Source organism: Etheostoma spectabile, chromosome 20 (assembly GCF_008692095.1).
Source record: "Etheostoma spectabile isolate EspeVRDwgs_2016 chromosome 20, UIUC_Espe_1.0, whole genome shotgun sequence".
NCBI lineage: Eukaryota > Metazoa > Chordata > Actinopteri > Perciformes > Percidae > Etheostoma > Etheostoma spectabile.
The window spans coordinates 26,226,124-26,246,846 of NC_045752.1; the positions used below are offsets into that span (position 1 = coordinate 26,226,124).

General features: G+C 46.6%; 2 protein-coding genes across 4 annotated transcripts in view; both read left to right on the plus strand.

Annotated features, from left to right (window-relative positions):
• The first annotated feature begins 4,111 nt into the window (after positions 1–4,111).
• wdr89 (WD repeat domain 89) lies at positions 4,112–6,232 on the plus strand. Of its 3 annotated transcripts, none has more exons than XM_032500642.1 (2): positions 4,112–4,371; positions 4,878–6,232. In XM_032500642.1, exon 2 carries the CDS (start codon positions 4,908–4,910, stop codon positions 6,057–6,059), a length of 1,152 nt encoding a protein of 383 aa, XP_032356533.1. In that variant the 5' UTR covers positions 4,112–4,371; positions 4,878–4,907; the 3' UTR covers positions 6,060–6,232. The 3 variants fall into 3 exon arrangements, with proteins under 3 accessions (XP_032356533.1, XP_032356534.1, XP_032356532.1); XM_032500643.1 differs by having other exon boundaries at positions 4,113–4,209; XM_032500641.1 differs by having other exon boundaries at positions 4,113–4,374; positions 4,878–6,231.
• An 11,966-nt stretch (positions 6,233–18,198) lies between these two features.
• Positions 18,199–20,723, plus strand: part of ppp2r5eb (protein phosphatase 2, regulatory subunit B', epsilon isoform b) — a 46,671-nt gene continuing 44,146 nt past the window's right edge. Inside the window, 3 exon segments of the mRNA XM_032500638.1 lie at positions 18,199–18,290; positions 18,293–18,322; positions 18,325–18,360. Coding sequence (XP_032356529.1) covers positions 18,206–18,290; positions 18,293–18,322; positions 18,325–18,360 — 151 coding nt within the window. The 5' untranslated portion in view covers positions 18,199–18,205.

Genomic DNA, 20,723 nt, shown 5'->3' on the forward strand with positions numbered 1-20,723 from the left:
TGTTAATCCTGCGGCGGAGCTGCGTTCAGGGAAACATTCCAACAGGCTCGTTTCCATCAGTTCCTCCATAAAGAGTCCCTGCATGTCTGCACAGTATGGGGAAGCTTGGAAAACTTCCAGTCTTTTATCCCTTCAGCTTTACTTTTGCAGAGCTGAAGCCAGATGACGGTTATTTCAAACTGAATATGGATTTGAGTAATTGTTCAGTTAAATGTCACAGCTAAACCCAACTAAGTCAAAAGTCGATTTCAGATACTTGCATATTTGTTCCATCACCCTGGACGTTAGACGTGCAGGAATATTTCTTACAAACATGGTCTGGGATACAAGCGGCCGAAATGGGTTTCCTCAGGAGGGTGGCTGGCGTCTCCCTTAGAGATAGGGTGAGAAGCTCAGTCATCCGAGAGGAGCTCGGAGTAGAGCCGCTGCTCCTTCGCGTCGAAAGGAGCCAGTTGAGGTGGTTCGGGCATCTGGTAAGGATGCCTCCTGGAACACCTCCCTAGGGAGGTGTTCCAGGCACGTCCAGCTGGGAGGAGGCCTCGGGGAAGACCCAGGACTAGGTGGAGAGATTATATCTCCAACCTGGCCTGGGAACGCCTCGGGATCCCCCAGTCGGAGCTGGTTGATGTGGCTCGGGAAAGGGAAGTTTGGGGTCCCCTACTGGAGCTGCTGCCCCCGCGACCCGATACCGGATAAGAGGATGAAGATGGATGGATGGATGGATGGATGGTCTGGGATCCAGAGGTTTGTGTTGTCCAGTCACCACATGAGGGGAGATCTGCTTCTAGAGTGTGTTTTGGTGGGCTCTTACATGTGTTGTAATGTGTTCAGTTGTTAAAATGTGGTCCGGGGGTAATACTTGTTGACTTCAGCGGTTACAACGCCAGACTTCCCAGCATCCCCGGACTCGTCACAGCATCCCGGAGCCGTTGTGATATTTCTCCCAAATCATCAAATCAGAGATGAAGCTAAACATCGCTGTAGCAGCCTTCATGGCTCAGCCCACAGACAAAATCAGGGAGTTTCTAAGAGACCTTCGTGGGTTTGTTCCTTTTGAGGTCTTTCTTTCTTTCTTTCTTTCTTTCTTTCTTTCTTTCAGAGACTTTTTACGACACAGATCTATCTCACTTTGACCAAATATCGAAAGTGGCCTCCCTTTAGTGCCTTTATTGTTGTTCAGGAACATTCTATGTACGTATGTATGTATGATTCTTGTTTTGCACTTTGTATCTGCGTTAATGGGGAAGAAGGGGGGGGTGGGGGAGGGGGGGGGGGGGTTACTGCCTTAATTCAAATTAGAAACAAGACACTGTAACTTTGAAACTTTCATGTCAATGTTTAATAAACTCCAAAGCATTTGATTTGAAACTTTTGCTTCAGATTCACTGACTGTTCACATGAGGAAAATGAGTTGTCTATTGTCCAAAACCTAATAATAATAATAATAATAATAATAATAATCTGACGGGTTTCATTCTAAGATAACTTTTTGCAAAGTTGCAAAATAGCTTCATTCTTTAAAAGAAGGTTAAGAAACTATTTTTCATTTTGGAATAAAACTCTTAATATTCCACGGTATTATTTTGTATCCGCAGATTTTATGGTTGGATTTAATCTGACTGTTTAAAATGAACTTGGGAAAGTTGGTGTGGGGGGGTGATGCACACAGACTCCAGGGGACACAGACTCCAGAGGACACAGACTCCAGGGGACACAGACTCCAGCTGCTGGAGCTTGCTGCAGCAGAGGACACAGTCCAGAGGACACAGAGTCCAGGGGACACAGACTCAGAGGACACAGAGTCCAGAAGACACGACTCCAGCTGCTGGAGCTGCTTGCAGAGGACACAGACTAGAGGACACAGAATCCAGGGGACAGACTCCAGTGCTGGAGCTTGCGCTGCAGAGGACACAGACTCCAGAGGACCAGACTCCAGGGGAACAGAATCCAGCTGCTGGAGCTTGCTGCTGCAGAGGACACAGACATCCAGGGGACACAGACTCCAGCTGCTGGAGCTTGCTGCTGCAGGGACACAGACTCCAGAGGACACTGACTCCAGTGTGGAGCTTGCTGGAGCAGGAGACCAGAGTCCGGAGGACACAGACTCCAGGGGACACAGACTCCAGCTGCTGGAGCTTGCTCTTGCAGAGGACACAGACTCCAGAGGACACAGATTCCAGGGAACACAGACTCCAGCTGCTGGAGCTTGCTGCAGCAGAGAACACAGAGTCCAGAGGACACAGACTCCAGGGGACACAGACTCCAGCTGCTGGAGCTTGCTGCTGCAGAGGACACAGACTCCAGGGGACACAGACTCCAGCTGCTGGAGCTTGCTGGAGCAGAGGACACAGAGTCCGGAGGACACAGACTCCAGGGGACACAGACTCCAGCTGCTGGAGCTTGCTGCTGCAGAGGACACAGACTCCAGGGGACACAGACTCCAGCTGCTGGAGCTTGCTGCAGCAGAGAACACAGAGTCCAGAGGACACAGACTCCAGGGGACACAGACTCCAGAAGACACAGACTCCAGCTGCTGGAGCTTGCTGCTGCAGAGGACACAGACTCCAGAGGACACAGACTCCAGGGGACACAGACTCCAGCTGCTGGAGCTTGCTGCTGCAGAGGACACAGACTCCAGGGGACACAGACTCCAGCTGCTGGAGCTTGCTGCAGCAGAGAACACAGAGTCCAGAGGACACAGACTCCAGGGGACACAGACTCCAGAAGACACAGACTCCAGCTGCTGGAGCTTGCTGGAGCAGAGGACACAGAGTCCGGAGGACACAGACTCCAGGGGACACAGACTCCAGCTGCTGGAGCTTGCTCTTGCAGAGGACACAGACTCCAGAGGACACATATTCCAGGGAACACAGACTCCAGCTGCTGGAGCTTGCTGGAGCAGAGGTCACAGAGTCCAGAGGACACAAACTCCAGGGGACACAGACTCCAGCTGCTGGAGCTTGCTGCTGCAGAGGACACAGACTCCAGAGGACACAGACTCCAGGGGACACAGACTCCAGCTGCTGGAGCTTGCTGGAGCAGAGGACACAAACTCCAGGGGACACAGACTCCAGGGGACACAGAACCAGGGGACACAGACTCCAGCTGCTGGGCTTGCTGCGACCACTCCCCCCCCCCGAGGACAAAGACTTCCCAAGGGGACACAGACTCCAGCTGCTGGAGCTTGCTGGAGCAGAGGACACAAACTCCAGAGGACACAGACTCCAGGGGACACAGACTCCAGCTGCTGGAGCTTGCTGCAGAAGAGGACACAGAGTCCAGAAGACACAGACTCCAGCTGCTGGCCTCATTTATCTTCTTGTCTCAAGTGAGAGGACACAGGATTGTGGACAGACTTCTGTGTTCTTGTAAATAACTAAACCAAAGACACCTGCTGCCACTAAGGGCAAGATGAAGGACACTAGGAATGTCCATCCGAGTCTCTGGTCCAGTCTGCTAACCTGATGATGGTCCGGAGCCTCCACTGGTTCAAACTGAGCTTTTATTTCATTGGTTTCTGTGTCAGCAGGAAGACTTAGGGACTCCTTAGGACAGAGACCAGAAAGCTGCTGCTGCCGCCTGCTGGACGCGGCAGGACTCCACAGAGCTCAAACGGTTTTTATTAGGACTTCATTTAGTGGACAACAGGAAAGGTAAACCATAAAGATGGAATATATGTCTTATCTCTTTCAGGATATTATATCCAGACATCCTAAAACATCTGTATAGATGCAACACATAATAATATAAATAAATCACAATTTTCCAAGTTGGAATCCAGCATAAGTGTCAAATACATTTGTCTAAAAACTCATGTATGTGTATTTGGAACCGCAATCCCTCTACAGTGAAGTGAGGGTGTTTTTAAAGGTATGATGAGAAGAAAAAATCAGAAAATGAAAAATAGGAATCATCTTTTTATCAGATAGAGCACTGATGAAAACAAAATCCATAGTTTATGTAGTAATTAAATGTTATGTTTTATATATGTGTATATGTGTATATATATATATATATGCAGAAACATATTTTAGTGTATGAATATATTAAATAATGTTTGATGTAACAGTAACGTCTTCGCTAAACATTAGCACATCTGACACCAGCGGAACCTTTTATAGAGGGAGAGTTACGACCCGGCAGTAAATGTGGTAACACAGGGCATTTCCGCCATGCGTGTTGTCAGCTGGTGGTGTGATGACACTATCGGTTGTATTTACGAGGTTTTTTTCAATAACGTTAATGTTATAATAATTCATAATAACTTTAAGGTGTATGGCGTGTTTTTTGTCCAAAATGGCGACCGACATGTCCAAGTAATCTACAAAGAGTAGTTACTATTTTTAATTTGTGGACATTTCTGGCTAGGAGGAGGTAGGTTGGCAATAACAAGACATTACACATTAATAATCACATAATTATTAATAACAAAAGCCCGATAACTAGGATTCAAACGGTGTCTGGGACCCGGTTTCTGCTCGAATCTCAAGCCAATGCGAAACTCCATTTAAAAAAGTGTGTTTTTTTTGTTTCTTTGTTTATTGGTAATTATGAATACAACACTGAATACGAGGTAAACCATCATAAATGACTATTTTGCTGGGCCTAATTCGGCATATGGCACGTCATCCGAACTACACGTTATGGACGTTTATAATCCTTTTTGTTGTACTGATGTAGGCCGGAGTGCAAATAAGCATGTATACATTAAAGGATGGGAATTTTGAATTGAGCATTGCCATAGAAGAAGAGCACACCTATTAACCAATAACCAAAGGGTGTGTGTGTGTGTGTTTCAGAGAGATTAAATGGACTAAATGCAGTTCTTGGCTTCTGAAAGGTCACTTTAAATGAGGGGTTTTCTTCTTCCTGTTCAGTGTGGTTGAGTCTCTTCACGCTGAGCTGCCATGGAGGGGTTGGAGGAGAAGCTCCGAGGTCTGTCCATCGCCAGGCGGACTCGTTCAGAGGAACCCACCTACCTGCTGGACGTGGCCCTGCAGCCGGCCGGCCTGCTGGCCGTGTCCTGCTCCAACTTCACCATCCACCTTCACAACAAGGACTCTCTGAAACCAGTGGGGGAGTACCGGGGCCACACTGGGCCACTTTGCGGGGTCGTTTTCTCCCACGCCTCCCCTGACGTCCTCTACTCCGGTTCTGCCGATGGGACGGTCCGGGGGTGGGACGTGCGGCGCCCCGGGACGGAGGCAGCCCAGGTGTTTCTCAGCGACCCATCCCACAGCTACTGCAGCGTGGACCTGAGCTGCAGCGACGCGCTGCTGTGTGCCGGCACGGAGCAGGTCAACGAGGAGGACAGCTTCCTGGTCTTCTGGGATGTCAGGAAGCCCGGCGGTGGGCTCCTCGGTGTGTACTCTGAGTCACACAGTGATGACATCACGCACGTGCGCTTCCACCCCCGAGAGAAGGACCGCCTGGCGTCCAGCTCCACGGACGGTCTCGTGAACGTGTTTGACCTGAGCCGGGGCGCGGAGGACGAGGCGCTGCTCGCCACCTGTAACAGCCACTCGTCTGCCGCCTCGGTGTGTTGGTGCGGCGCCGACTACACCCAGCTGCTGTGCCTCAGCCACGACGAGGGGCTGCACCTGTGGGACCTGGGTCACCTGGACACAGACGAGCCCCTCACCGTCTTCAGCACTTTGGACGCCCGTGGCCTGGCTCTGCTGGCCGACGGGGGAGGCGTGGATTACCTGGTGGGGGGCTGGTGGCTGCAGGGGGCCCAGAAGCTGCTGGTGGTCGGAGGGAGGAACACCGGGGATCTCCACCTGATGGACTGTGACGGCGGGGGGCTTCGCCTGCTCAGGACCCTGGAGGGCGGCCACGCCTCCACGGTGCGCTGCTTCCTGTGGGACGCGGCGGGAGAGGCTCTGGTCACCGGGGGAGAAGACGCTCAGCTGTTGCTGTGGAAACCAGGACGGGAGGAGCTCACCGCAGGGAAAAGGAAGTCATTGAAGTCCGAGTCCGCTTTGAGCCTCAAATCCAGACCGCATAAAAAACACGGCTATCAGAAAGAAAAGAAGGAAGCAAGACAAAATACTGCGTGAGTCCTAGTAGCCTGACATTAAGTCCTCTGAGTACTCAATCCGATGGACACGTCTCAGCGTGTCTGTCCTCTGTGGACGGAGGTGCTCTGTAGAGATGGAACTGTTCCAAATGATGCTGTGCTATTCATTGCCTCAGAAATAATTGCGATATAACAATATATTCTAGTCTTTCAGTCAAATTTAACAATATTTATTTAAGACTTTTTTAAACCAATTAAAGTTTTGAATGAATTCCAGGATTTGTCTTTTGGTCTTATCATCAGAGCCGGGGGGGGGGGGGTCTACCGACCTACTCCAACTGAATAGCAATAATGATGATGGGTGCACCCTCTGCCCATCCAGGTCTGCACCCTTGGTGTAATCCTGGACCCCACCCTCTGCCCATCCAGGTCTGCACCCTTGGTGTAATCCTGGACCCCACCCTCTGCCCATCCAGGTCTGCACCCTTGGTGTAATCCTGGACCCCACCCTCTCTTTCCATACTCACATCACCCATCAGCCTTTTTCATCCCAACATCTCCAGACTCTGGCCCTCACTCTGACTCTGAGGCAGAAACCCTCATACAGGCTTTCATTACCTCCTGTTTGGGGTCCTGTCTGGGGTCCCCAGCAGAACCCTAGACAGGCTCCAGTCCAGTATGTCCAAAGCTCTGCCTCCAGGGTCCTCACCCAAACCCAGACCTGGCAGCCCATCACCCCAACCCTCATCCACCTTCACTGACTCACATATAAAATCCTCCTGCTCACCTGCAAATGCCTCCAGTCCTGGCCCCCTGTGCCCCCCCCCCCCCCCCCCCCCCCCCCCCCCTCCTCCTCCATCCACACCCCCCACACCTCAGACACTGGCCGGCTCTACATCCCCCCCACCAGACTCTGTACCCTGGGAACAACCCCATCCCTCTGGAGCCCCCTCCCTGCAGATATCCACAATACACACCACCCGTTCCCCACACCCCCAACCCCCCTAGCGTAGCTACTGTCATTCTGTAAAGTGTCCTTGGGTTTTGTGACAGCCGCTATGTGAATACAAGGTATTATGTTTAGTATGTGACCCTAAAAGTGTAATAACAGGAAGTAAACCGCACCCCTCTTCCACCCCTGAGTCTCATCTCCAACTGCACACCACGAGGTTTGGCTGTGAAGTATGTTCACGCCGGACAAAACTAATGCTCACGAATGGAAGTCTGCTCGGCGCAATCCCAGGAAGATCTCAGGAAAACCAAAATCAATAAGCACAAATCTGCAATAGCTGCGACCTTGTACCCCCCCCCCCCACCAAGGCCTGAAATGGACCGGCGCTTCTTATTTTAGTCCATGAGTACCCTTACTTCTAATTGTCATAACAATTAGGCTGTTATTGATAGGATTGTCTTTACACCAAACAGGCTGTATGTCATGTTTTATTGGGGGAAAACCACGCAATTCTATCAGACACACACACACACACACACTCCCACACACACACTGTCAGCCTCCTAGGGTGGTGAGATATTCATCGGCCAACAGAGCGTGCTGTAGAACCGCTGGTCAGTGAAAAGGTTTCATTTGTTGTGTACTTTTTCCTGACAGTACACAACCATGAAGTACATCGACTTCTTGAATACTCACTGAAAAAAACAATATACTGTGATTCTCAGTGTATGGTATACACTGTATATTTAGTTATACTTGCCATAGGGGGGTTTGTTTTATACTACTACCACTACTACTCCTACTACTACTACTACTACTGCTACTGCTGCAATTCCCTACAGAAATCTAATATTATTTATAGTGTTTTCCCTAGGTTTGTGGAAGTCAGGGGCACATATTGATGATATGATAAAAACAAAATGAAATTATACATGTTTTAGGACCATTATGTGTATCTAAGACATTGGTAAAGATGGAGAAAATAACATTTCAAAAGCTTACAGACAAAACTTGCTAAAGAAGAAGTCCACAGGGACCAGCTACAGTGATCAGATCTGAGAAAAGTCATGCAGTCAGTATTTTACATTCATTTGGCCCAGAAAGAGCTTATTTACATTAGAGACATTAAAGTGTGGGGATTATTTACATGTTGACGAGAGGCGTTGCTTTATTAAATGCACATAACAGAAGAGGAGGTTTTACAGGACTTTCCTTCTGTAGGGGAGCTATGTTTGAAGCAAATATCCACTGTTTTCCAAATCATAAGCATGCATTTCTAAAGCCATTATGACTTTGACTACACAAAGAAAGCAATCTGCGGCAGTTAAAATCAATGGAGGCTAAGGTGTGTTACTGGGGAAATATCCCCATGTATATATATAAAAATCTTGTGGCCTTATATTCAATTCAGATTACTGAAGACCATGTTTACTTCCTTGATTTGCCCCGATTATTATGGGATGGATGCCAATGGAGCAGATGTTGTAACATTCTTTGTGTGAACTCGACTCCGACTAGCAGACTAGAACACAAACCAGAATCAGAAATACTTTACAGAAATACAACATTCTGTGTTGCAGTTGCACAAATAGTACAAATATCAAATAGAAATAGAAACGAAGAAATATAAAAATGTTATGATACGGTATTTACGTAATTAAGGAGTCTTAATTGTGAACAGTAATAATAATACTAGCAGCAGAGTATTGCACACATATCAAGCCAGTTGTTATTGCACAAAACAGATATTATTGTCCAGTTTTCAAATAGGTTTCGACTCCTACCCTACCTATGTGATGTAATTAAATAATAATAATCAGACATAGCTTGCATGCTCATCCTCAGCATGTGTTATTGTTTCAGAATGAAAAAGACAGTTGGAGAACAGTTTGATATAACATAGGGTGTAGGCTTTACATGTTTCCCCCCACATTTTGTAGGCATTCTAATATCAAATGACTTCCCAGCTAACAAGTTTTGGTTCCCAGAACGTTCTGAGAACGTTCGTTTTTGGTTGTGGGAACGTTCCCTGAAGGTTTGTTTTGGTTGTCTGTTGGTTAATTGGAAGGTTTTCTTAACGTTCCGGGAACGTTCGCTAAAGGTTGCAACGTTAAGGGAACGTTCCCCTAACGTTCTCTAAAAGTTACAACCTTTAGAGAACGTTAGGCGAACGTTCCGAAAACGTTGCAACCTTTAGCGAACGTTAGGGGAACGTTCCCTTAACGTTGCAACCTTTAGCGAACGTTAGGGGAACGTTCCATTAGCGTTGCAACCCTCAGCGAACGTTACGGAACGGTCTCTTAACGTTAGGGGAACGTTCGCTGTAACCATAAACGAACGTTCCCAGAACGTTAAGAAAAGATTAGATTCCCCTAAACACTGTTAGGCTGTAATGGGGAGACAGTGTCCACAGGGGCGCATGCCCCTGGAGTCCCCGGAATATGGGCGGGGCCCCAAAGGTTTAAACCGTTTGGCACCGCCCCTAGTATACTTATTATTATTATTATTATGATATAGTTATGTAACTCTTTTTCCGCTAACTTAGCGGCGTCTAATCTCGCGCCTTGCACAGACACCGACAACCACTCTTCCTTCACACCGCGGTGCGTCGGCTCCGCAGCGGGCCGGAAATGTAGTCGATGTACAGTAGAGCTGGGTCAGGTCTGCCGTCCAAGAGCGGGTAAAGCAGAGTGGAAGCGAAGGGCTGGGCCTCGGACAGGTTTAGCCTCATTCCTGCGCGCTGTGCGGCGGACACACTCCGCGCACACTGCTCTCTGCCTTTCCTTGTCCCTTCTCCTCCACCTAACCGGCGGATTCAGAGCCTCGTTTCCCTCTGCGCTGTGATTGACACCGCCTCTTGTCCAATCACAGCGCTTGACATTGCTCCCGGCGGCCAATCGCCGTCGTACGTCGATCTTAACCCGTCAAGCACGCTGCTGTGCACGTCTGTTATGTGTGCCAGTGTTGACAATAGGGTGAAAAAGAAACAGCCCCGAATCATAAACGAGCTAAGGAAAACACCAAAATCCAGGGGTTTGGGGGAGACAAGCAATCGAATCATTAACAGGAATGTAAAAGCGTTATCCTAATCGTTTTATATAGCCGTATTTTGTTATTAATGGGAGTTTGAGGATTATTCCGTTGGAAGGAAAAAGGTACTCGTGGGTTTGGCTGTTTGAGGCCAGATCTTCCTGCTGTTTGCACCGAGCTGGAGGTAGTCTCACAGCTAGATAGATCTCCAAACATAGGATAACTCCTCCGCCGCCGTCTCCGTTGCGAACCACAGAGGATCAAGGTAAAGTACTACGTTTGGAGAGCTAACAGCCACTCGGTCGGCTGCAGCTTGTCGGGGTCGGGACTCGGGACTCGGGACGGTGTGTGTTTCCCAAGTCGGTCTGTCAGTCTGTGAACGCTAGCTAACGGTAGCAGCATTAGCACTGCCCCCTGTATTTACGTCTGGGATGATGGGTGATCGCCCAAGTCCGCCCAGGTAACGTTGTTTTATTAGCACACATGTTTATTATCTATTCAATGTTTTCATATCAGCTAGATGCACTGAAAGCTAGCTGGTGGTGGCTAATATAAGCTAGCTAAGGCTACATGTTCAACTTGAGCTAACCCGCGATAGCAGTAGCATTAACCAAAAAAAGCTAAAAAAACAACAACCTAAAAACTAAAAGGGTGACGAAAGGCTGCATTGTGTCAATGTTACTAATATGTAAGTGTTTTGTGTGATATGAGGAGACAACTAGCTAACGACATAAGCGTAAATAGCATACGCTTTGTAACGGTTAATCGGGAAGCTAGCGTTGCTAACGCTAACTAACGCTAGCTAACGCTAGTGAGGTTATCGCGCTGTCAAGTTTTGAATATGATGCTGCTGCTGCTGCCGCCAGGCCCGACCTGGCCAAGCTAACGACAGTTATCCTGAACCGGGCTTGGTGGTTCCAGCTTCTCTAGCTGATAACAGTACACATAGCTAACATTAAATTCCACTGTTCTGGATATGATCTTTATTATGTCATTTGGCTTAGGTGGTGGCTCAGTGACTGATGTTTTCAGGGCAGAGCTGATGTCAGGGAAGCATTCGGTACTGGGCAGGGCTGCACGATATGAGAAAATATGCGATATTTAATAACGTTGTTTAATCAAGTGATGTTGATTTTATTGTGCAGCCCTAGCCATGGTGCTGTTTATTTCTCCATGAGCCCGGGAAGTCTGGCCTGAGACCAGTTTAGCTGCCCTGTTTGCTGCTTTAACCGATAAATAACAGTAAATAAGTAACACTGTTATGGATATGATCTTTATTATGTTATTAGGAAAGCATTCTGTCATGGGTAGGGCTGCACGTTATGAAGAAACATGCGATAACGCCGTTGCTTGCGAAGAAACAGAAGTGTACTCAGTTCTGCCTTTCTGCTGCTTTCAGTAAACTGCTGAAATACAAGAAATGGCTTCTTGAATAAAACAAAATAAAGGAAATTATTTGCAACATTATTTCATTGATCAAATTGAACATTGACCTGAACCCCAAAAGAAGGAGAATTGTGAAAATGACATTTTTTAAGTGCAGTTCTCTAATAATACTCTTTCAACAAACAAATAATCCATGAGTGTGTTTTGCAATGTGTTTACTGCGCAAGTTGATATTACACTGACATTAAAATGTTTAGTGTGCAGCCCTAGTCTTGGGCAGGTTGGCTTCAAGTAAAATGCAGATTTTTAATATTCCACGGGTTGTAAAAGTCAAGTGAAGTCACCTGTCAACTGTGTGATGATAATTAGATAGGAGCTCATTTCTCTCTAAAGATGCCACCGGTCCGTCATGTTTTCTTGTACAAGCAAACATTGTGTCACAACACTGGCATTCCTTGTGTGTGTGTGTGTGTGTGTGTGTGTGTGTGTGTGTGTGTGTGTGTGTGTGTGTGTGTGTGTGTGTGCGCGCGGTGGTTCATCTTCACGGTTTTTGAATGTCACACAATGTTGAGGACAGGTCTTGGCGCTGCTTAGATAGCTTAAGATCCAAAGTCTCCTGTGTTTATGACACTGGTGCAGTGTCTGTGTGTGTGTGTGTGTCTGTGTCTGTGTGTCTCAACGGCAACTTTCTGAAGAAGTGAGTAGTTGAAATAGTACATCAGGGATTTGGACTGATGCACTTAGTGCCGGCACCACTTAGCCATTCATCAGTAACTCATGGAATTGAGATGTTCAACAACCTGGCCTCGTTGCTGTGCAGGAATCATTTGTAGCTGTGATAGGCAGGAAACGTGCTCGCTTCTGGCTCCTGGAGTCGCTAATGGCTGCAAATCTAACCTGAAATTGATACATTTCTCTAAGGACATTTCCTGTGTTTGCAATGAGTGATGCAGTGTAGCTCCCCTTTGTAATCACAGAGGTAGAATATTAATCGTGTGTGTGTGGTGTGTGTGGTGTGGGTGTGGTGTGTGTGTGTGTGTGTGTGTGTGTGTGTGTGTGTGTGTGTGTGTGTGTGTGTGTGTGTGTGTGTGTGTGTGTGCGCGCAGCGCGCAATGTGTAGAGCTGAATCATGACATCATACAAACGTTTGGGATAACCGATGGGATAACATTTCCTTGGAATCGTGACAACCAAAATAGATTGAATTGAAATAGTTGTACGATTAGTCTATTTGTCTGATTGACCAAAAAATCAGAGTATTGTCTTCTAAGTGGTACCAAACTGAACATCTTTGGGTTTTCAGATCGGCAGGCAGGCAAAACATAGCACGCAAAGCAAAATTGACAGCTCAAACAATTAATGAATCAAGAAAATAGCCTGTCGATTAATTGATAATAACAATAACAGTTTATTGCTGCCCTAATAATATCAGTGGACAAGTAACCTGGCGTCCTATTTATTTATTACATGGCCACTTGCAAGTCTTTAACTTCATATATTATTTATTTTAGTTTCTTGTGTTTATATATGAACGATCATTCCCCTCTGCAATTACATCTTAATATGTTTGGGCTTTGAAACGTTGGTTGGACAAGACATTAAAAAGTGTCACCGTGGCCGGGTTGGCCCAGTGGGTAGAGCAGGCGCACATACAGTACACATAGAGGTTAATGCCTCGACACACAGGTCCAGGGTCCAGTCCGTTAAAGGCAGGAACGCCCAAAAACCTAATCTTCTTCACCGAGGCTCTGGGAACCGGTGGTTGTTAGTTGCAGGAACAGTTTTCACAAGTCCTCAACGTGTCTCTCAGTAGATGATGATGTCCATCTTGATAAGAGACTGTCTTATCATAAATGACATGATGTAGCTCACATTTTGTCTCCATGGAGTTAAAGGTTGCTGAAGCGATTTCACTGTTCTAGTTGAGTGAATGCCCCTTACCTGCTGGTAACATGAGTTCAAATCAAGTATCGGAGGAAAGAACTAATTCACTCATACCCAAAGTTCGGGCCACAGGTGAGAGATCCTTGAGCTTTCCTCCTGCCCGCCTCTTTTAAAAAAAACGTGTGTGTGTGTGTGTGTGTGTGTGTGTGTGTGTGTGTGTGTGTGTGGTGTGTGTTGTGGTGTGTGTGTGTGTGTGTGTGTGTGTGTGTGTGTGTGTGTGTGTGTGTGTGTGTGTGTGTGTGTGTTGTGTTGTTGTTTCCCTCACTTCAGGTCCTTGCGCTCTGCCTTGCCCTTGCCTATTTGTCGACTTCCTGTTGTACAGCAGCTCCCTCCCTCCTCTTCCTCCCTTTCTGTTGCCGTCCCTGTTGTCCGCCGTGCCCCCTCCTCCCCCCCCCCCCCCCCCTTGTTCTTTAATCCCACCCTCCTTGGGCCTGTTAGGATGTCATCTGGTCTCTTATGTAAGAGGCATGGGAGGGGAATGGCTTTGGTGCTTGGCTGCCGTGCGCCTGACCAGCCGCCGTAGACTTGCTCTCCCTCGTGTGTTGTGGTGGCACTGGTGTGATTTCGCCATTAGCCGGCTGGACAGACAAAAAAAGAGAGAGAGAGAGACAGTGAGGGACTGATGGTACATAGGGATTCCAGTGCCCCTTTGCACAGGTAAGCAGAGCTCTAGCTTGTACATTTTTTAGGATTTTTCTGAGGGAGAATGATAGTAGTTTTTTCACTGGTGGCATTCACTGGGTGGCGAAAGCATGAAAGCAATGACAGCGCCTCCTCGTTGTTGTTGTTGTTGTTGCCGTTGGTGATGCAGCAGGCAGAAACTGAGAGTGACTCACTGATCGAGATGTACAACTTCACCGATGCATCCTGTAATGTAGGAGATAGTGTGTGTGTGTGTGTGTGTGAGAGAGATCAGAACTGAATGAAGCTGACAGGCTGAATGAAGTCGCCCTCGCAGAGATTTAAAGTTGTTTCAAGATGCAGTGTGGATGTAAGGGATAGTATTTCCAAAACTGCCTTCTTAGTATAAAGCAATTTTATTTTGAAAGCCCCAAATCACAAACTCGATCAATCTGCTGATCGTGTTCACGTAAAACAGATTCATTGCACCAAAAATGTTGTCTGGGCTTAGAAAAAGGAAGAAAACAATTATTTAAAGAGTTGCTTATCTGTCCATAAACTAAATAACAAAGTAATCGTAGCCGCTGTGTCACCCTCCAGCCTGTTGTTAGACCCTGAGTTTGGGTCTCTGAGAGCAACAATGGCCACTGGAACGGGTCTCAAGTCTCAAGTCGCTCACTGTTGCTGCTGTTTCAGTCCTGTTAGCTCTCTGCAACGGGCGGGGCTGCTCAGTTCCCCCCCCCCCACACACACTGAGACACACACACACACAGACACACAGACGTGTTTAAATTTGATTCATTCAATAAAATGATTATTTGTTGCCTTAAATCCACCAGCCATTTTTATGTGCAGCGTCCTGAGCCCCTTTTGGTTACTATAGCAACACTAAGCCGAGAGTAGTTTTAGTCTTCCCAAAACAAGTTTTATTTTTAAAGAACTATACAAGAATAAAATCCCAACTTTTTTGCAACTTTGTCTGTCCTGCGCAAATTGCAACAAACATACAAAAAGCATGGCAACTTTTATCGCAATTTTTCACAAAAAGTCCCGCAACCTCAGGCATTTTGGGCCGCGACAATAAAAAAATAAAAATAAAAAGTCCGTGAAATCCCGGAGGGACTGGAAGGACTGGAAGGTGTCAGAGAGAGTGGACGTCAGAGCTGTTCCACTATAAGCCATTAGCTGGAGATAATCTCAGAGTGAAGGGGATTTTTCAGACATTCGGGCCTGCCTTGTCTGCTCTTTTGCGAGGCTCAGCAACACACACAGGGTCACACACACACACAGGGTCACACACACAGGGTCACACACACACAGAGTCACACACACACACAGAACAAGTGTTGAGGTGTCAATTTGCAGTTTTCTGTTGTGTTTTTCACTGAGGCTTGAGATAATGAGGCAAAACTGTCGACGAGGGAAGCAAATGACTATTTTTGTTCACACACTTTGTATTGCGCCACAGCTTTATTTCTCCTGCCACAGCAGGATCTCCAGATGAGTGGAGAGTCACCTGGCAGACTTGCTGTTGGAGGGGTTAAACCGAACAGCCACCAATCAGACAGATCGGTGTTTTCCCACCGTGCTGATGCCCAGCAGCAGCCACTCACTCAGATGACCATTACCAGCTGTGTGCTTATGAAAGGAAAGACATTTTTCAGTGTTGACAGATGACTCTCTTGTCATCTCCATGTAATTGGTTTGTCATATGTGAATCTGTGTCCGTAGGGTGTAGTCATAGTACAATAATAAATGGTAACCCTGAGCATAGTTACAGGAAATCAATGCAATTGTGACTGAGATTATATTTTTTGAGCCATGTTTAGGGCTTCAACCAACATTTCTCTATATTGATCAGTAAAATATTGAACACCAGACACAGGTTTGTGGAGCCCAATGGTGATGTGTTTTTATTCAAAGATCTTTCATTTTTATTTATACATTCAGGGTTTTCCTCAGTCCATTGCAAGCCAGATGGCCCACCCACCACCAGGCCTCAGCCACTGGGAATTATTTTTTGGATCTATTTTTTTAGATATATAAGACAAATTTTTAACTCTCCAGTTCGCTTTTAGCACTGACTTAATGTAGGGCCCTATGGAACCTGTCCTTTATTTAAAAAGTTAAAAGTTACTGACTCCAGACCTGTACAAATCAGAAAGCAGAATGACTTTGAGAATGAAAGATTTACTCACATTTTTGAAATAACGCATGGAAATGTACAGAAAAGATTATTGCATCGAGATGCTTCGATAATTGGTTTAGAATCGAGTGCCCAGACCCCCCCCCCCCCCCCCCCCCCCCCCCCCCCCCCCCCCCCACTGCTAATGCCAGAACTCAGTAGACTACTACCATTAGTATAATAAGTGTAATATTAGGCTTTTAGGCAGCACATCACACAGATCATGTGTTTGAGTGGGGCGATGGTTTGGAACTACATTGTTGGTGTCGCAGCCATTAATCAGCAGCGCGTTGCAATGTCTGGGGGGAAAAGGGAAAACTTTGTTGGGAGTTAGGAAAGTAGGACACTTTGGCTAACCAAATTTCCTGGGGGAAACCAAGGAAACTAGAGAGAAGGAACAGTCGCTACGTATGACATATGTCATTGGTGCCAGGCCTGTAGCATACTACGTGTGTTTCTACCGGTTTATTTTTAAATGTGTGCATATGTATGACTGTTCCTTCTTTCTATTTTCCTTGCTTGTAGGGTCCAGATATGGGTCTGGAAAAGAATAGAAGGATTCAGAAAGTTCTAGGTCCTGGTACATTTGGGAATTGTCTTATTGTGATGTTAGTCACTGATAACAGATTTTATGAAAAAGCCTGGGGAGTGAAGGCAAGATGATGTAAATACGCACAAATCACCCTGACAATAGGAAAAAAAGACCCATTTCAACTGCTTATTAATCCCACTGGTCAGTCTTGATTATTATCCTCCTCCTCTTAGTTGTATCGCATCAACACCCTGATGGTCCCTAAGCACAGATGGACGCGGTCGTTAATCACCGTTAAAACTGCTGTGGACTGTACATGATGATGATGATGGACGATCAGCTGGGCAGCCTCCGAGAGCTTTCACTGTCTGCTAGTGCTCTCCGTATCCTCAGGCGCGTGCGTGTTGTGTGTGTGTGTGTGGTGTGTGGTGTGTGTTGTGTGTGTGTGTGTGTGGGTGTGTGTGTGTGTGTGTGTGTGTGTGTGTGTGTGTGTGTGTTGTGGTGTGTGTGTGTGTGTGTGTGTGTGTGTGTGTGTGTGTGTGTGTGTGTGTGTGTGTGAGGGTGATACACGAGGCCTGCTGGACATTGTGTGCGGCTGCCTGTGTGACTTCGACGGAGCGTTAGCGATGCAGCCAGCGCAGAGTACGGCCTCCAGCGTCACATTCACGTCTTCTTACATAACCCTTTCTGCCGGAGTTCTGATTCATTTCTTCTTGGGCCTTCATGTCGCCAAGCGGTCTTAGTGTGGACTGGACCAGGACATCAGTGTCTCCAGTTATTGTTAATCATTAGATAATATAAACCCTTTAATAATCCCCAGTGGGGACATTCGGTTGTTGCAGCAGTACAACGAAAGCACCATACATAAATACGGATAACAAAAATAGAATAAAATAATTAAAAAGACACATGACGTAATGAAGTGACAATGGTGTGATTATTAATAGCTGCAGAGTCTTAATATAATATAATATACTGTATTTCAAGGGTCAGCAAAATATATTAATGATCTATAATATGGTGTATTATAAAATAGTGATGGAACATAGTATACAGTGCAGTAGTTTTATAGTATATGCTCATGCTAACGGTCATGTCTGCATGTTGAGTTGTAATATCTGTGGGAAAGTTTTCTAATACGTGCGATGAGCATCCCGGTGTGTCTCGGCTGCGCTATCGGCAGATGGCTGCAAACAAATCTTCACTTATTTTTTATTTTGTCAATGCGTCTTCTCATGGGTGTGGCTCAAAAAAGTAGTTTAGCAGTAGTGCTGCGGCATGTGTTTAGTTGTCCGTTAGAATATTTCTGTGTGTGTGTGTGTGTGTGTGTTAACCATAACTGTCCTAAAATTGATATTCAGAAATCCACATCAGACGAAGCCCACTTCTGTAAAACTGTCAATACAATAACTGTGGTTTACAGCCTCCCCTCAGTGAACTGAGCGCTCTCATAACACTTGTCTAATGCGATATTGTTTAACCCCTACCCCCCCCCCCCCCCCCCCCCCCCCGTTTTTGTGTTTCTCCCACAGGGCTATGTCCTCGGCAGCCACCACGTCTCCATCTGTGGACAAAGTGGACGGATTTTCACGGAAGTCTGTCAGGAAGGCCAAGCAGAAGCGTCGCAGAGTTCGTCCCAGTTCCGCTCTCAGGGCAACCCATCGAGCTCACGCCCCTGCCACTGCTCAAGGGTAAGGAGGGAGAGGTGTGTGTGTGTGTGTGTGTGTGTGTGTGTGTGTTGTGTGTGTGTGTGTGTGGTGAATATGTTGGGGTTGATGATGTGGGAAGCTGAAGGGGTGATAACCCAGCCAAAGCCAAACCATAGCATCTACAAAAGTAGAATGCGGTTGAGAGAAGGAGGTTTCACAAATGAAGCCTGTAGATGAAACGTACTCTGAGGTCGTAAAACGCCGTTTTAACTTACGACTTCTCCTTTCCATCAAACATTTAAGTTTGAATGAGAACAAACTCATAATCTCTTCCTGTTAAACTGTGACCCATGTAGCTACATCTTAAATTACCGTGTAGAATTGACATTGATTGCTCCGTTTATTCATGGTGCCTCCACTGCCTTACAAAGTTGCTGTGAAACACATGTATTTAACAAAGCCAGCACACTCTCTATATATGTAGCTGTTTATTTTCTTCAGTGAATAGTGCAGCAGTTGCCCAGGTTACTGAGAGCTGTGCTACAGGTCAGAGAGCATTTCAGATTAAAGGGGGAAGCCTCACCTGTTGAATGTCAGCCTGACACATTTGTTGTCTTTGAAGACTTAGGAATCCTTGTTTGGTTTTTAACATGCCTTAGCTGCTCTACATAAAGTCATGTATACATGGACCCCCCAGTTTTGAAATCCACGTGGGACAATAGGTCCTTCTGGTTCTGCAGTGAGTTGGCCTTCCCTTTACCCCAGCTGGTCCTTTAACATGTGAACAAGGCACTGACAGTGTGTCTGTCTGCTCTCTGTCTCCTGAGCTCTCCCCTGCACAGTAGAGCCCGACCGATAAAGGATTTTTAAGGCCAATACCGATACGAATATTTGGTTATTAAAAATACAGTATGCATATATATTATGGACGTCTTAGAACGTCCTCTGGTGGACAGACTATGCAACGCCATCACTAACAGGGACGTTGTAGAGCGTCCTCTGGTGGACAGACTATGCAACGCCATAACTCAAAGGGACATTGCACAGATATGCCAGCGTGACATTTTGAGTCCAGATATTCTACGGTATCCAGAGCTGCTGAACCTGTTATTCTCCTTCCTTGCTTGTTTTTAGAGTCTGTCTGTCTGTCCCCCCCCCCCCCCCCCCCCCCCCCCCCCCCCCCCCCCCCCCCCCACACACACACACATCATAATATATCTTTCACCATGCATAGAGATAGGCATGGGGTACTTTCCATAAAATCATCTCACAGTGCAAATCAGACCAGCTATTAGGCTAACTGAAATCAAACCATGCCAATCTCTAGGTATGGTGAAGGGTAGGTGATGATTTCACTGAAAGTGAAATAACTGGCCTTTATTAATAAAAATATGCCTGCCTCTATGGGACTTTAACAACTTTAGCATGGTAGAGTGTGAGAGAGAGAGAGAGAGAAGGCGGGGTATTCTGTAAACTTTGAAGGTGGCAGAATCTAGAGAGAACATTTGTTAAACCTTTTGGCTCATGTCCCTTATTTTGCCCCCTGATCCCATGTTTGATACAGAACACAGTAATCAAATTATTTTAAATTCAGTCATTTTCAGGGGGATGATAACGAAGAGTATTGTTCCAGTATTTAACGTTAAAAATGACATCCCTTGGATTCATCCCACAACTCCTCCAGGGTCCCGAACAACTGACCTAGAACTAGATCCATTACAACGGGGTTTTCCACAGATTTCTTATTATGGACTGGAGATGGCAGCTACTTTCTGACATGATATGATATTTAGTGTATTGTCTCTGAGGAACGCCAGTGTGTTACCAAGCAGCGGCGTGTATTCACGCGTACATGGCACACTGCCGCTCAAAGGAAATTGGGCGATGTGTGGTATGCACTTGGGTGTGGTAATACACAAAGAGACACCTCCGTCACGTTTCACACAGCGGTGCTACGGTTTGGTGTTGACATCAGGAATGCTGCCACACAGAAACCAGACAGATCCGGCATCCGTCAAGAGTTTTAATGGAAAAGCACTTCCTGGTTCCCTCTGTGGCGGGGGCTTATGACCAGGACAGGAAGGGAACTCTGAGCTCTCCCTGTGTTTATAAAGTTAAAGTGTGTGTGTGTGTGTGTGTGTGTGTCTAAGTTCATGCTTCACTTACACTTGCTGCCTTTATGCAAACAAGCACACAGCAGCACACCTGACCTCCACCCTCATACACAAACTGAAGCCCAAGTTATAGTCCTGCGTTACATCTAGGCCGTAGGTGCACGCCGTAGCCTGACGTGCACCTCTCAAAAATGTGACAACACACATACACACGGGCCGGCTCTTCTATATAGTGAGATATAGGTTAGAACAACGCAGGCACCAATGCAGAAGTACCCTCAGGCCACTTAC